The sequence below is a fragment of the Phascolarctos cinereus genome, unplaced genomic scaffold (genome assembly GCF_003287225.1).
Source record: "Phascolarctos cinereus isolate Bilbo 61053 unplaced genomic scaffold, phaCin_HiC Scaffold_7;HRSCAF=346, whole genome shotgun sequence".
NCBI classification, from domain to species: domain Eukaryota; kingdom Metazoa; phylum Chordata; class Mammalia; order Diprotodontia; family Phascolarctidae; genus Phascolarctos; species Phascolarctos cinereus.
In genome coordinates, this window is record NW_027556180.1 from 67,155,830 (window position 1) to 67,171,957 (window position 16,128).

At 44.8% G+C, this 16,128-nt stretch overlaps 1 protein-coding gene across 1 annotated transcript; it reads left to right on the forward strand.

Moving 5' to 3' along the window:
- The first annotated feature begins 5,941 nt into the window (after window positions 1–5,941).
- PRKAG3 (protein kinase AMP-activated non-catalytic subunit gamma 3) lies at window positions 5,942–15,035 on the forward strand. Its single transcript, XM_021002763.2, has 13 exons — window positions 5,942–6,064; window positions 6,348–6,512; window positions 6,915–7,300; window positions 8,401–8,482; window positions 9,234–9,292; window positions 9,407–9,452; window positions 9,623–9,677; window positions 10,273–10,399; window positions 10,757–10,922; window positions 11,917–11,954; window positions 12,164–12,310; window positions 12,680–12,923; window positions 14,069–15,035. The coding sequence occupies exons 1-12, from the start codon at window positions 6,040–6,042 to the stop codon at window positions 12,794–12,796; spliced, it is 1,413 nt and encodes a 470-aa protein (XP_020858422.1). The 5' UTR covers window positions 5,942–6,039; the 3' UTR covers window positions 12,797–12,923; window positions 14,069–15,035.
- The last annotated feature ends 1,093 nt before the right edge of the window (window positions 15,036–16,128 follow it).

Genomic DNA, 16,128 nt, shown 5'->3' on the forward strand with positions numbered 1-16,128 from the left:
GAGTTACCTCACTCCCAATAGAAGAGCATTTTTGTATATACTTTGTTTTCTGTTTTTATGTCAGCTTTGCTTTCTGTTTTGTGTGCTTATTGTGAAACTTGGCATTTGATGGGAAGGTAATCAAATCTAGGATATAAAGATTGGCATCCTCCCTTTTCCCCATAAGAAACAGCATTTGGGAGTTTAGCTTAAACCTAAAACTTACATCCCCTAGACTAAGAATATTCCAGGAAGAAGCTAGATTTGTTTCTAACCCAGAAGCTCCTCTCTCTGAGGAGAATTGAGTGGCCAGCCTCTGGCCCCAACCTCTTGCTTCCTTTCCTGGCAGGAATTGAAGTCTCCCTTGGAGAAGCCTGGATGGGGGAGATATTTGAAATGTCTATTCTGCCTCCCTTCGAACCACACAAGACACCCCTTTGCTACACTAGGTACTGGAAAGAAACAAAGATGAAAAACAATATAGTCCCAGCTCTCAAGGTGCTTACCTTGAGTAAGTAGTGATTGGTCTATATAACATGCATCCAAATCCCCATAAAACAAGGAAAAATATGGTCAGTACAAAGAAGAAATCCAGGCAAAATGCCCTGAGGAAACCTGAAAGAGGGAGAAAGAATTTTGAGCTTCAGCCACTGAAGGATCTAAAGTGACAGGGACAGACTTTCATAAGATTATTTTGGCATGATGTAGTAGTAGTAGAATCCTGGATTAGGCTTTGGGAGACATGGGTTCTCCTCATTCTGCCAGTAACTCACAATAACTCTCTGGGCCTCAGTTTCCTCCCGTGTAAAACAGGGGTGGGGAATGAATAGAGCAGATGACCCCAAAGGTCTCTCTCAACTCTGGCATCCTGTGAATCTCTTCTCTAGGAATTCTGAAATAGGCAACTCTTTCCCTTAGTTGTGTAGTAAAAAGAAGACCAACCAGCAGGGGACGCTGGACCCTAAGAAACCACCATCATTTTTTTCCCTCAGCCAACCTACACAGTCTAAGTAAAAGAACCAAGTTCAAAGATTGTGAAAGATTGAAGAACGAAGGGTAGTAGGAGATCAGGGATTCAGACGCTACTATGGTAGTGGAGGAATGTTCCCGAGAAAAGGGGGAAGGCCAGATGGGTGAGAGTTGTGAGCCTGTAAGTGCTATTAAATTGTTACCATGGAATTGATGTGCACATTAACATAGGAAGCTACCCTACAGAGGACAAAAACCTCCAGACTGGTAGGTAACAACAGGACAAGGTTCAAGTCTGGAATCTCATTTATATGCTTTATGACTTAATGTGGAAGAAAAAATTATAATGATAATGCCTCACTTCATATAGTTACTGGATCCTTATAATGCTTCTAAGAGAAAAGCAGAGTTTATTCTTCCTGTTTATTTGCAGATGAAGAAACTGAGGCTTGGGTCAGCAAAGTGACTTAACCAACATCACTTTGGGTTTTTTTTGGCTTTTTGTTTGTTTGTTTTGGGGCTAGGCAAAGGGGTTAAGTGACTTGCCCAAGGTCACACAGCTAGTACGCGTTAAGTGTCTGAAGCTGGATCTGAACTCAGGTCCTCCTGACTCCAAGGCAGGTGCCCTATCCACTACACCACCTAGCTGCCCCAACCAACATCACTTTGACTAAACACTGGCAGTCAGGATTAGAACCCAGGACTCCTGTCTCTCACTCAGTCAAGGCCTCTTTTCACAAATCAGAACAGATGTGTAGGATTTGTATTGATAGAATGCATATGCAAAGGCCTAGGGGATTAGGAAGATTTGTTTCAGGACAGGATTTGATAGAAGAGAGATGTCTCATTAGGGGTGGAAACAGGGATGATCTGAAGCCAACTCAAACCCCCTTGTGAGAGTTTCTTATTAAATTTTCAGTGTAAGCATTCACACCTTGAAAGTCTACAAATCAGTCTTTCACTTATTGTTTTGTTGATTGTCTAGACCTAGTCTAGCCCTGAGTCCAGTCTCTAGACTTAAGAAAGTGATGGAGAAAATGTTAATAGTGCAGTGCATTTATACTTAATAATTATGGTTATAGTTAACAGTTTGGTACATTTTCAGAGTTGCTTGCCAGTAAATCTCTGGGTAGAAGAATGAATTTATAGAATACAAGCTCTATGTCCTTATTTGAGCCAAGCTGGTATTTACCCATATACCTTGGTATCTGGAAGTCAGTATCTAATGTCCAGATGGACCTACAAGGTAGAGAGATGGCATGGGGAGGGGTGTGAGGATTTGTCTCAGGAAGAAAAGAAAAAAGGAAAAAGGAATCATAGCTTACATTTCCGTAAGACTTAAAATTTTTCAGAAAGCTTGCTCCCTTATTCCTTTGACACTGCCACCACTCTAGGATAGACCCTCATTATCTCACCCCCAATAGCCTACTGGTAGGATTGTCTCCCTACTCCAATCTGTCCTCCATTCAGCTACCAAAGGGATTTTCCTAAAGTGCAGGTTCAACCTTGTCACTCCCCTACTCAGTAAACTTCAGTGGCTACTCATTGCCTCCAGGAGCAAATACAAAATCTTCTGTTTGGCATTCAAAGCCCTTCATAGCCTAGCACCTCCTACTTTTCTAGTCTTCTTACACCTTACTTCCAACACACACTCTTTGATCTGGTGACATTGGCCCCCTGGCTGTTCCACAAACAAGACAATCTCTCTACTCTAGGCCCTTTCTCCAGCTATCTCCTCCACAAACAAGACAATCTCTCTACTCTAGGCCCTTTCTCCAGCTATCTCCTATTCCTGAGACATTCAGCTACACACCGGCTTCCTTCAAGTCCCAAGAAAAATCTCACCTTCTGCAGGTAGCCTTTCCCAGCACCTCTTAATTCTAGCGCCTTCCCTCTGTTAATTATTTCCTATTTATCCTATGTATAGCTTGCTTTTATATATATATATATATATATATATATATATATATATTACACACACACATATATATGTACGTATATATATGTATGTGTATGTATATATATATATATATATCTATCTATCTATCTATCTATCTATCTATCTATATATAGTATGTTGTCTTCCCTTTAGATTGTAAAGTCCTTGAGGTCAGGACTATCTTTTGCCTCTTCTCGAATCCCCACTGCTTAGCATAGTACCTGGCACACAGGAGGTGCTTAATAAATGTTTATTGATTAATTGTTTAACTTGTTTCACAGCAACACTGAAAAGGGTATTATTATCTCCATTTTACAGAAAGAGAAACTGAGACCTAGGGTCATGAAAGTTAATGGCAAAATCAGTACTGAAAATGAGGTGTCCTGGCTCCAACCCAGTACACTTTTTTTAAAAAATCATATTTTTTTATTCTAAACTTTACAGTTTATTTATTCTGAACTTAATGCCAACAAACATAAATTTATCTATATACAAAATAGCAGAAAAGATGATTACAGGTGAAACTGTGTATCTCCGTTACATAGTTGCATCTTTAAGTACATAATAAATTCAACATTTTGTTTCAAAGTTGTCCTGTTTGTGTCTTCCTCTGACCTCTCTCTGTTCTTTCCTCTGTGCATTTTTTAAATGTTTTGATCACACTATTTTCTTTCTTCTCTTGAGACCAAATCCTATGTTTGACTTTTAAAGCCCTTCATAACCTGGACTCTTCCTACTTTTCCAGTCTTCTCATACCCAACTCCACCCGGACTGCCTCTTCGTACTTAACAATCATGTAACGCTGGTCTCCTTTATATTCCTTCACAATGATGATGATTATAACATAATATGATGTAATATATGATAAGATAATACAATATAATATAATACAATATAAATTCTCTCATTTCAACAACCCTGGGAGTGGGTGCTTTTATTGTTCCCATTTTACAGGTGAGGAAACTGAGGCAGACAGCGATTAAGTGACTTGTCCATGGTCACACAGCTAGTAAGCATCTGTGGTCAGCTATGAGTTTAGGGTTTCCTGACTTTAGGCTCAGCATCTAGCCACTGGTTCATCTAGCAGCTTCCCTGCTCTCAACTCTGCATTATCACTGGCTTCCCTCATGCCTAGAATTCTCTCCCTCTGCATCACTGCCTCCAGGCTCCCTAGTTTCCTTGAAGTTTCAACTCAAATCTCTCTGCAAGAAGCCCAAGATATTGACTCTATCTGCAGACACCTGGCATTTTCACTGGTTCATATGAATACCCATGCCTGGAATTTGTTCCCTCTTCATCTCCACCCCCTGGCTTCACAGTTAAAGTCCCATCTTCTACTGGAAGCCTGTCCTGATGCCACTTAACATTAGTGCCTTCTCTCCATTGATTATTTAGTCTGTATGTATCAATTTATTCTGTATACATCTTATTTGCTTACAGTCATTTTCATGTTGTTTCCCCGATTAGGCTGTGAGCTCCTTGAGAGTCTTTTGCCTTTCTTTGTGTCCCTATCATTTAGTATCATTCCTGGCCCATAGTAGGTGCTTAATAAATACTTGTTAACTTGTTGACTTTTGGCATCACTATCATTTGCCCCTCCCCCCAAAACACATACAAAAATTTTTAAATCCTCCCTTGCAACATATAATCACAGCCAAGCAAAATGAATCCCCTCCTTGGCCATGTCTGGAAATGTCTTTCTCATTCTGCACCTATAGTCCATCCTGTCTGGGCCAGGGTCTGGGAAGCACACCTCAACACGGTCCTCTACAGCCCAGGTCTATGAACATTGCATTGTTCATAGGTCTTAAGTCCCAGAGCACTTCCCATCACACCACTTTTTCCCCCAGAGAAGGAAGTTAGGAAAGGTGGCTTGGAGTAATCATGGGAAAGAACTCAGAAGGAAGGGAGGTTAGGCCTCAGAGTGGGGAGGGAGAACCAAGGGGAGTATGGTCAGCATTCCTCATTAGGACTGTGACTCAAGCTCCAGGCATGCCAAGGGGTGGGACAGGGAGGTTAGATACCAGAACTGGGCTGTAAGCCTGCTGGCACAAAGAACAGTGAGGACTTCACAGGCAAAAGGGGAGTCTAGTTGGACCCTGAAGTGCCCTATTTCTAATACACTCCAAAATAACTCTCCTGACTGGGGGGCTGGGGTGAGAAAACTAATTGTCACCTTCCCCAAGACCTATTAGAGAGCCCCCAAGGCTCTGAAAGCACTGGAGCCCATAACCCTGCCTTTCTGCTCCCTTCTAGAGCTCTTTATTACCTTTTGCTTGCCTGTAGGAAGGCTCTTCATCCCCTACTCCCTCTTGCCCTAGAAGGCTGGCTGCTTTCAGTACTTCCTGGTCTTCTGTCTATTCCCCTCCCCTATTATTTTCTCTACCCTGTACCCCACCCCGAGGCAAATGCCTCCCTGTCCTCCCAATCCCTATTTCTCCCTGACTCAATCTCCCCATTTACACCCCAAAATTGACATCTTTCCCCCAGGGATTGAGGGTAGTTGCTAACCAAAGAAAGGAAAGTCTCATGCTGGGTGGGCAGGCCTCTGGCTAGCTCTCATCTGCTCCCACCTACACTACTTACCACCTCTCATTTCCCATAGACTCCTATTGTGAACTGATTTGCTCTTGTATTAATCTTCTTTAAATTTTCATAGAGGAAGTGCTAGGGAAAGTCTATGGAGGCAGGTTTCTTGGGTCCCAGAGATAATCTGAATGTTTCTCTCCCCCCACCACCCAAAAAGCACCTGTATGCTTCTTCCTGTCTCCAAGGCTGGCGAGTGTCCATAGGGTTGCTGGCCCAGGCAGGCCTGGGGCAGCTGGACTAGGAGGAGCCCCTCCCACTCATTGGTCTGACACCGAGCCAAAGAGAAACTGATCCTCTGGTGGGGGCAGGGAGCCAGAGAGCTGGGGCCCAGAATAGTCTCTGCCACAGCTTTAGTCAGCAGGACACTGGCCGGATGCAGCCTGAGCAGGAACACACCCTACATTGGGTACGGGGCCCCAGGGAGGGAATAGAGGGAGTCTGAAGGGACAGAGGGTGGGGTATAGTTGCAGTCCCTCAAGCTCAGGGAAGCTGGGGCTTGAGTTACCTTCCTCTCCTAGTCCTTCACCTTGCCTTCTTCTCACAGACCTTGTCTTGAAACAACCATGTGGGACATGGTGGAACAACCAGGTGGGTATTTGCTGCTTGGCCCCACATTCACTTCCCACATCTCTTACCTCCTCTTCCTTTGCCTGAAATCCCTCTATCCTGGTTACCTCATCCCAATATCCCACTATATCTTTCCTTCCCTTTCCCTTCCTTTTCACTATCTCCTCTTCTTCCTCTTTACTCCATCTTTGTTCCCTCCTCTTCCTCCTTCTCTTTCTCCCATCTTGTCTCTTCTTCACTCATCTCCTCTCCCTTTCACTGGTTCTCTCTTTCTCTCCTACCCAAGATCTATTTTCTCATACAGAAATGAACTACTCAGGGGACAGCCCTTCAAGACCACTGCCTTGCATGAATACCAGCCCAGAGAAGAGCTGTGATGACCAGGGAGCCAAGGCCTCCAGGTGGACAAGACAAGAGGTTGTGGAACAGGGATACTCCCTTATCCTGGAAGAAGGAAACAGCCCCCAGGGTGAGGAATGGGCCCATTGGGGAGGGGAAGGAAAACTGGAGCTTAGAATGCCTCTGATTTCCTATAGATCTCAGGACTAGGACCTGGCCATGATCTCAATGTTTTAGTTTCACCTTCTGGGAAACAAACTGGCTATGTGGAACATCTTTGGACTGGGAGTCAGAAGACCTGAGTTTTAGCCTCAGTTTTTCTTTAAGCTTGCTGCATGACCTTGGGCAAACCTCTTCATATCTCCAAACCTCAATTTATTCAACAACTTAGCAACTTAGTTTTCTCATCTGTATGATTGGAGTAATAACAGCCATTGTTTCATGGGATTGCTGAGGGGACAAAATAAGAAAGTTACTGGCGAAGTAGAAAGCATTGGTTAAATGTAAGATGTTATCATCATCTTCCTAGCAGGTGTCCTGGCAAGGTCTGAGTCCATGTCTACCTCTTCAGAAGACATATCCCTGAGCCAAGCTGCCACATTCCCAGGATCCGATTCCATTAGCTGGGGGCTAGAAGCCATAGACTTGGACTCCACACCCATGTATCCAGGGCTCACATCTGAACCATCAGGGGCCATATCCCTGGAGCCAGAGACTTTATCAGTGGGGCAGGAAGGGGAGATTCCAGAGAGAGTGACCAGAAGTCCATCACCACAGATCCTTCTGCCCAAATTGGGCTGGGATGAAGAAGTGCTCCGCCCAGGAGCCCAGATCTACATGCACTTCATGCAGGAGCATAGCTGCTATGATGCCATGGCTACCAGCTCAAAGCTGGTCATCTTTGATACCATGCTAGAGGTGAGGGCCTCCCTGTGCTCCCTTGATCCCCACACCTACACTCAAAGGTCTTCCTAGATCTCCCTGGGACCTTGGAGCCCCAAATCCATAAACAAGAGTGTTCCTAGACCTCTAGACCCTCAGACACCCCTCCCACTGTGGCCCATAGGTGTTCTCCTGCATGGCCTCACCAAATTCCCTTGGTTCCTCCCTTCTGGCTCCCTCTCTTCCCCCTTTTACTATGACCTTCTAAACCACAGGCAGGGAGCCTGTGGCCTTCTAAATCCTTGGGTTCAGCCTTTTGACTGAGTCCAAGCTTTACAGAACAAATCCTTTTATTAAGAGGATTTATTCTATGAAGTTTGGATTCAGTCAAAGGTACACACTTGAGGACCTAGAGGGCCACATGTGGCCTTAAGGCCACCAGTTCCCCACCCCTGTTTAAAACTCTTCCTGGACCCTATGCCCCATTCCCTCCTCCACAATACATAACTGCATCAACTTCCCCAGTAGCTATAACTACGGATGGAGGAACTGAAGCGGAGATGAAAGTTGGCTATGTGAATAGTTGTAAAGGTACAGGGAGGACCTTGCAAAAAAGTGCTTAAATTCAACAAGGGTATATTAAGCACCTATTATGTGCAAGGCCCTAGTCTCAAGGAGCTTATGATCTAATGGGACAAGGACAGGTGAGCACCCAAATAGCTATAATCAAGAAGAATGAGACCAAGACAAAGGGAAGTTATAGGCTGTGCTAGGTTCATTTGAGTAGGGGTCAACTGGGGACTGAGGTCAGAGAAGGCTTCATGGAGGAGGTCTTGTAGGAACAGTGAGCTATTAATAGATGGAGATCATTCCCAAGCATGGGGAAGAGAGTAAACAGAGGCACAGAGACAGGAGGGGACAGGTCAAGAATGAAGAAGAGAGACATCCAATTTGTACAGAACAGAGACTCTATAAAAGAGAACAAGGTGATAAGACAATTAGGTTGGGGCCACATGTTTGAAGGCCTTGAACCAATGCCAACATCCTTGACCTGTAAATGGAGCAGTAGTATTAATGCAGAGTTCAAGATGGTAAGATCTGACCAAGAGATGGCATCATTTCCTCTTTCTTCTTAGATCAAGAAGGCCTTCTTTGCTCTTGTGGCTAATGGGGTACGGGCAGCCCCTTTATGGGACAACCAGAAGCAGAGCTTTGTGGGTGAGTGAAAGACTGTGAATGGGAAAGGAAAGGTCTTGGTGAAGATATGTAGGGAAGCACCTACAGGCCAAGGTGGGAAGACATCCGGAGCATTCAGGGGTCTCTTTGGTGGAGCTCTGAGGCCCAAGTCTTAGCTATGCCATTTAACTACTTGGGTCATGTTGACAAGTCACTTCTCTCTGGGCCTCAGTTTCCTCACTTGCAAAATGAAGGGACTGGAATGAATGATCTCCAAGGTCCCTTCCCACTCCAAATCCTATAATCCTCTGATGATATTCATAGAACAAAAACCATGGTTAGACAACAGCTCAACAATCTACCTCTCCAACCCTGGGCTGCACCAAGGGTAAACTCCTACCATTCAGTTCTCCTGCCAGGCAGAGAAGGAAAAGGAGGAGAAGAAAAAGAAAAGAAGAGTAGAAGAAGAGAAGGGAAGGACAAAAAGAGAAAAAGGAGAGAAAAGGAAAAGAGAGGACACCTCAGGGTTTCCTCCAGTGGTATAAGAATGATAAATACTGGCCAGCAGTGCCCATGCTATGGGATATCTACCTGAGTCTCAGATTTGCCACCTTTGGGGCATCAGTCATTCATTTATTCTTTCATCAAACATGCCTTAAGCACTTGACTAGGCACTGAGTTAGGAGAAAAGGAAGCAGCAAAGATAACCAAGATAAAGCCCCTTCACGGTGACTCCAGGACTGAGACTGGTCCCCAGGCTGATCAGATCCCTATCTCTCCCCCACTTCCTCAGGCATGCTGACGATCACAGACTTCATCCTGGTACTGCATCGTTACTACAGGTCACCCTTGGTGAGTCCTGAACAGATGGCTCAATTGGATTGAAGGAAAGTGGGAGGGGAAAGCTGGGGAGCCTGAGTATGACTCCCTAAGCCTAACCAAAAGAGGCTATCTCTCTATCTCTAGGTTCAGATCTATGAAATTGAGGAACACACAATCCAAACCTGGAGGGGTGAGCAGAGAATTGGGGGCCTTAAGGGAAGGGACCAAGGGAGCTCTGCATAGGAATGAAAAGTACAGGAAGGGGAATGGGGAGACCTGGGAAATAGGGGAGGGAAGAGGTCTGCAGGAGTCCCCAGAGGAGGGTATAGCTCTCTGGACTTGATTCTCCTTCTCCTGCAGAGATCTACCTTCAAGGCTCTTTTAAGCCACTGGTTTCCATCTCACCCAATGACAGGTAGGTTCGCCTCCCCAATCTTGTCTTTGAATATCTTTTTTGGGTCTCCTCCCCCTTTTTAAAACCCACTTGATTGTGGGCTCATCTCCTTAATCCTTAGAAGCAAAGAATACGAATGGCCCTGACCCCCAGGTCCCGTGTGTGTGTGTGTGTGTGTGTGTGTGTGTGTGTGTGTGTGTGTGTGTGTGTGTGTGTGTGTGTGTAGGGTACATCTGGGTGGAAGATCTTTCCTCAAAACCTCCCCTGCTTGTTGCTTGCTATGTTGGAGAAGGGGGAGGGAGGAAGAGAGAAAAATTTGGAACTCAAATTCTTTCAAAAGTGAATGTTGAAAATTTTCTTTACACGTAATTGGAAAAAAATACTATTAAATAATGAAAAAATAAAAAATAAAAAAAAAACTCTCCCCTGCTTGCCTCACTGGGTAGAGGCAAGGAAAAAGATATGTTCAGAAATGAAGGTACCAGCAATTTTTAAATTATTAAATTGAAAATATGCTAATATTTTTTCAAGTTTTGCCCAGGGGTCCATCTCCAAATTAAACTCCCCTTCTCCCCTACCTTCTAATCCTTCCATCTCATTGGCCCTTCCTCCCCAGCCTGTTTGAGGCTGTTTATTCTCTGATCAAGAACCGAATTCACCGCCTGCCCGTTCTGGATCCTGCCTCCGGCAATGTGCTTCACATCCTCACACACAAGAGGCTGCTCAAGTTCCTGCATATTTTTGTAAGCCCCTACTCAGACCTGGAAAAGCCCAGAGAGCCTCTGGAATGGGGGAGGGGAGGTTCTAATCCCACTGGAGCTTTATGGGGCATATTGCCCAATTTGGGCTCCTAGGGCTCCCCAACTGCCCCCATCCCACCCTTACCTTTAGCTCCATAGATTTGCATTTACCCAATATTTCCAAGACTCTCTTAGTACAGCACCCCTGATTGAGATCTTGGGAGGGAAAGTTAGGGTGCAGAGAGGCTTTGAGCCCACTGTGGCATCTGGGTTAGAGTTCCTGGGGAAGGAGCTCTGGTCTCCTTCCTGATCTTTGGCCTTTTCTCCCCTCCCTAACCCCTAACCAACTCTTACACCCAGGGCGCACTCCTGCCCAGACCCCAGTTTCTTTCCCGATCTATCCAAGACTTGGGCATTGGCACATTCCGAGACTTGGCTGTGGTGCTGGACACAGCCCCAATCCTGTCTGCGCTGGACATTTTTGTAGACCGCCGAGTGTCTGCACTGCCTGTAGTCAATGAATCTGGTATCTTTGCCAAGGGCAGGGGGTGGTGCTCAGGAGGGGGCTATGAAAAGAGACTTGTGGGATGGGTGGGCAGAGGTCAGAGGGTCTTTGTAAAATCAGCTTAGAAATAGGTTTCTTCACTTTTCTGTGTGTGTCATAGATGTCTCTGGAAGTCTAGTTAAGTCCACTTCTCAGAATAATGTTTTTAAATGCATAAAATAAAATACATCAGATTATAATGAAAACCAATTATATTGAAATATAGTCATTAAAAGATATATGTTTTTAAAATTCATGGACCCCAGATTAAGAACTCCTCCTTGGTCCAAGCATCATAATATAGTGAGAGTCAAGAAATCAATATTCAAGTTCATGTGACTTCATCAGCCACATAAACTTTCTGTTCCTCAAGTTAAAAATGGGAGAAATAAGAGCTACCTTACCTACTTATATGAGGTGGTTTGGGGATCCATTGAGGTTTGGGGATGCAATGCAATAACTGTGTGTTGAGTAGAAGGAAACTCTGCTGCTAGCTGCTTGTGTAACTTACCTTGGGCTCTGAGGCCTCATCTCTAAGACTAAAGATCTAATGTGGATGATCTCTAAGCTTTTTTGCAGCTTCAAAATTCTGTGAATTTAGGGAAATGCTTTGCTAAGTTAAAAGCTCTCAACAAAATAAGTTGTTGTTCAGTTGTGTCTGACACTTCCCGATCCCATTTGGGGTTTTCTTGGCAGAGATAGTGGAGTAGTTTGTCATTTCCTTCTGCAGCTCATTTTACAGATGAGGAAACTGAGATGAGCAAAGTTAAGTGACTTGCCTAGGGTCACACAGCTACTAAGTGTCTGAGGCCAGATTTGAACTCAGTAATATGAGTCTTCCTGACTCCAGGCTCAACACCCTATCTATGCACTATGGTGCCACCTAATGAGCCAAAGAAATAGTAGGTGCTAAACTCATTCCAAGTACTTCTTAGAGTTCTTCTGACTCCTTTCTTCCTTCCTTCCTCCAATCCAGGACAGGTTGTGGGCCTCTATTCCCGATTTGACGTCATCGTGAGTATCCTACTAAAAGTAGCTGGGGAAAGTGTGGAGAGGCTGAGGTGAAAATGGGAGTGTTTGTTGGGAGTTGGGAGGAGGGTGGTCTGAGGACGGAGTTAGCTAGGTGGAAATCTGTAGAAGTGAACCTTCTGTACAGCTGAAGGAAATCCAGAGGGTGAGATAATCTCCACTCCCTTCTTGCTTTCTCTCTCTCTCTTCTCTAGCACCTGGCTGCCCAGAAGACCTACAACCACCTGGACATTAGTGTTGGTGAAGCATTGAGGCAGCGGTCCCTCTGTCTGGAGGGCATCATTTCCTGCCAGCCTCATGAAAGCCTGGGTGAGGTCATTGACCGAATCGCCCGAGAACAGGTGAGCATTCCACAATGTCCTCTCCCACCCCAACCCCATTCACACAGAGCTTCATCATCCTCAGGGAGACCCTGAACCCTTGAAGTGCTCACTCTGACCTCAGGATAGGACTTGGCCACTTTCAGCTATCCCATCACTACACACATGGTACTCACAACTCTCCCAGTTCAAGGAGCCTCAATGTGTGCCTGTCAGATGCCCTATCCCTTAGCGCTTACGCATACGCATCTTGCCTTTGCCCATTCATTAGCTGAACTCCCCAGAGACGCTGACTCTCCATTCAGGGCTACAATTATGCGGTCACACAATTATGTGGTTGTGATTGGGCCACAGCCATGTTCCGCTAATCCCAGCCCCTTGTACCCACAGGTTCACCGGCTGGTGATGGTGGATGAATCACAGCATTTGTTAGGTGTCATTTCCCTGTCTGACATCCTCCAAGCCCTGGTGCTCAGCCCCGCTGGCATTGATGCGCTTGGTTCCTGAGAATCCCAGTGTCCTTGTGTCTTGTGCAGTGCTCCAAATCTCAACCCCCCACCCCAAACAGATGGAAGGAGGAGGGGAGCTCACTCCCTTCACTCACTCATTCTCAGCCAAATCCTCTCCTGCTCAGGTATGTTCTGCTCTTCTCCTCATCTCTCTCTTGTCCCCTTGTTTACTAATTCCAATACTGGCCCTCTCAGGTTTGCCCTGTTCCCAGACCTCTTTCCTGGAGATCAGCCAGGAGAGGAACAGCCCTGTTCTTGAACAAGTAGGTCTACGAAAACCATGAAGCTTACCACTCACTGCTCCAACAAGGCTTCCCTGGGCTGGAAAGAGTACTTTATGCAGGGATTTGGAGTTTCTCTCCCCTACCCTAGGTGACCACATTAAAATTGGTCTAAGCTAGTTTCAAGGAGGTACCAGGAATAAGGGTAGTTGAAGAGTTAATGTAATAGCAATTCAATCCAATAAATATTTGTTAAGCATCTACTATGTGCCAAGCACTGAGGATACAAAAAGAGACAAAAGACAGTCCTTGGCCTCAAGGAGCTTATAATCTAATGGGGGAGACAACATGTAAATATATATATAAAGTAAACTATGTACAAAATAAGTAGGAAAAAATTAACAGAGGGAAGACACTAGAATTAAGAGGGATTGGAAAAGGTTTTCTGTAGGAGGTAGGATTTTCGTTGGGCCTTAAAGGAAGCTGGGGAGGTCAGGAGTCAAAGCAGAGGAGCAAAGCCTCAAATTATAGTTTCAGGGTCCCTTGGAAGGTTCCCTTGTCCATACCTCCCATAACAAGTCTGACATCAGCTCCCTGAAATCCCTTTACCCACAGGATAAATCCTTCCTTTTAGACAATTAGAGATGAGGCTTAAAATGCACATCCTCTTGGGAAAAGGACCACATGACAAATTGATTCTTGAGTGAATCTGAACTACAAATCAGACCCTTTCCTGCCTGCTAGCAGGTTATAGGATTGTAGATTTAGAACAGAATGGAACACTGGGGACTATCTCCTCTAATAGCTTCATTTTATTATAAGTGAGACCCAAAGAGGTATCATCCAAGGTCACGAAGAGAAGGTAGAACTCAGATCCAGGTCTTCTTATTCCAGAGGCATGATCTTTCTATGGAAGGGGTCAGGCTGGGGAAAGGCACACTGAAAACCTGATTTGGGATACAGAACCCAAGAATGAGGGCAGTAGTAGCTGGAAGGAGAGACAACTTTATCTGCTTTACAATTTTGCCCTTTTTTTTCCTCCCTTACAGGTTCTGCATCTTCATCCCCAGTTCTGCTTCCCTAATACAAACAAAACTCTGTTCCCATAAACCTTTGAGAAAGGCCAACGCTTCACAGGATGGTAGAGGTCAGGATGAGAGCTCCCTGACCTTCAGGCACTGGGATCATTGGAGAATATTCTTAGCCCCATGTATGCCCCATATCCTTAATCCCCTTCCTTCCATCTGCAATAGTCCCCAAGGTGGGGCTGGCTATGGGGTTTGAGAGCCCATACCTTGTAGTGTTGGGACATAAGACAGGGACCCAACTCCTTTGATTTCTGGACTGGCTCTCAGTCTTTCACTGTCATTCCCTAATGTCTTTTCCCATGATCTTTCCCATACTCCCCTTAATTCTTCCCCTTCCACTTTGGCATTACAGGAGTTGGGTATCACTATGGAATCACAGTTGTGCAGCCTCAGGCCTCTACCTGTGGCTGTCCACCTAACCTGGCTAGACACAGGGAAAGATCTAGAATGTTAATAAACGGGTCTGAGTCTGGCCTCCACCATCAACTTGTGGTAGGCCTCTGGACCAGTTCCTGCTCCAGTCTGGTTCTGCTATTACTTCTCAGGAACAAGAGAAGGACCTGAGCTATTCCCATGCCCTCCCACTCTTAGGCTAAAAGAGTGGATAAAAGAGATAGGTCTATGAAAGGCCTGGGAATTCTCCAGGAAAAGTCCAGGGAACTTTTCTGTTGGGACTGACTTTCTTGTAGGAGTCTGTCATGAGAACTGAATTATTAGACATTGTTATTTTTGGACTGTATTTCCTTCTCTGAGCAGTGAGATGAATGAATAAGAGGATCTAGGGCACTGATTCAAATGGACATTTGGCAAAGAGAGAGTATGATTCTTATGTGTGCCTCTACTGTTCCTTCTCTGAGCTTCCTGGAGACCTAGAAATTCAGTCACATGAACCTTTCTATGCGAGCTCCTATTTACTCCTCTTGCCCAAGGCCTCCTCATCTTCCTCATCCTCATTTCCTGGAACTGTGCTGGGTGCTTTCTCTCTACTCCAGCTCTCTTCCTTCTCCAGGTTCTACAACCAAATATGAACTTGAGGGGAGAGGATGGGTCAACACATGTGGAGGGGTGACTTCTTCCACAAAGATTAAAAATTTAAAAAAAAAAAGGTGTTTGAATTACATGTTTGGTACCTTTGATGCATACACACACAATTAGAGAGAGCAAGACCATCTTCTTGCCAGGTGCCAGCCAAGTCCTCTAACCTCCTACCTCCAGGCAGGCCAGCTCTTTCTCCCTTGTGTCAGTAGATTTAGAGCTAGGAATGACCTTACACTGAAAATCATAGATTTAGAGACTGGACATAGAAAGAGCCTTTAAAGACATCTTATACAACCCCCTTATTTTATGGTTGAGGAAACAAAAGCCCACAGAAGTTACTGTAAATGACTTGCCCCAGGCCACATGTGTGTTAAGTAGCAGAGCTAAGGTTTCAAATTCCACTCTTCTTATACCATGGTACTTAATAAGCCTCCAGGAAAGGAATAAAAATTTCTAAAGCTCTTTCATCACAACAAGCCTACAGGCTAGGTAGTATGAATATTGTCATCCTCATTTTTATAGATGAAGAAACTCCCAGGATTTTCCTGGCTCCTCCATTTACAACTCTTAACATTCAGGAATTTCTCTCTGCCACAGTCTCTGGTCATTCCTTCCTGTTCTCAGTGGAGGGGGCAGGGACAGTTCAGAGTCACGTTTTCCCAATGGAGATTGGAAATCTTCCTCCTCTATGTATTCTGCTCATACGCTAATTTGTTTCTCAGAATTCTCATAATTAGGACAAAAGCATGAAAGTCTTTTCACATAAAAAGAAAGGCTCATAAGTACTTCAGAAAGAGGAAAAAAACCTAGAGTTGGGAGTCAGGATACCTGGATTCTAGTTAAAGAAATGCTACTCACTTGTTTTAAGACCTTCATTAAGTCACTTAACCACTCTGTCCCTTTGGTTGCTTAGAATTTAAGAACTGGAAGGGGCCTTCAAATTCATCTAGGCAAACCTCATTTTATGAATGAGGAAACTATAG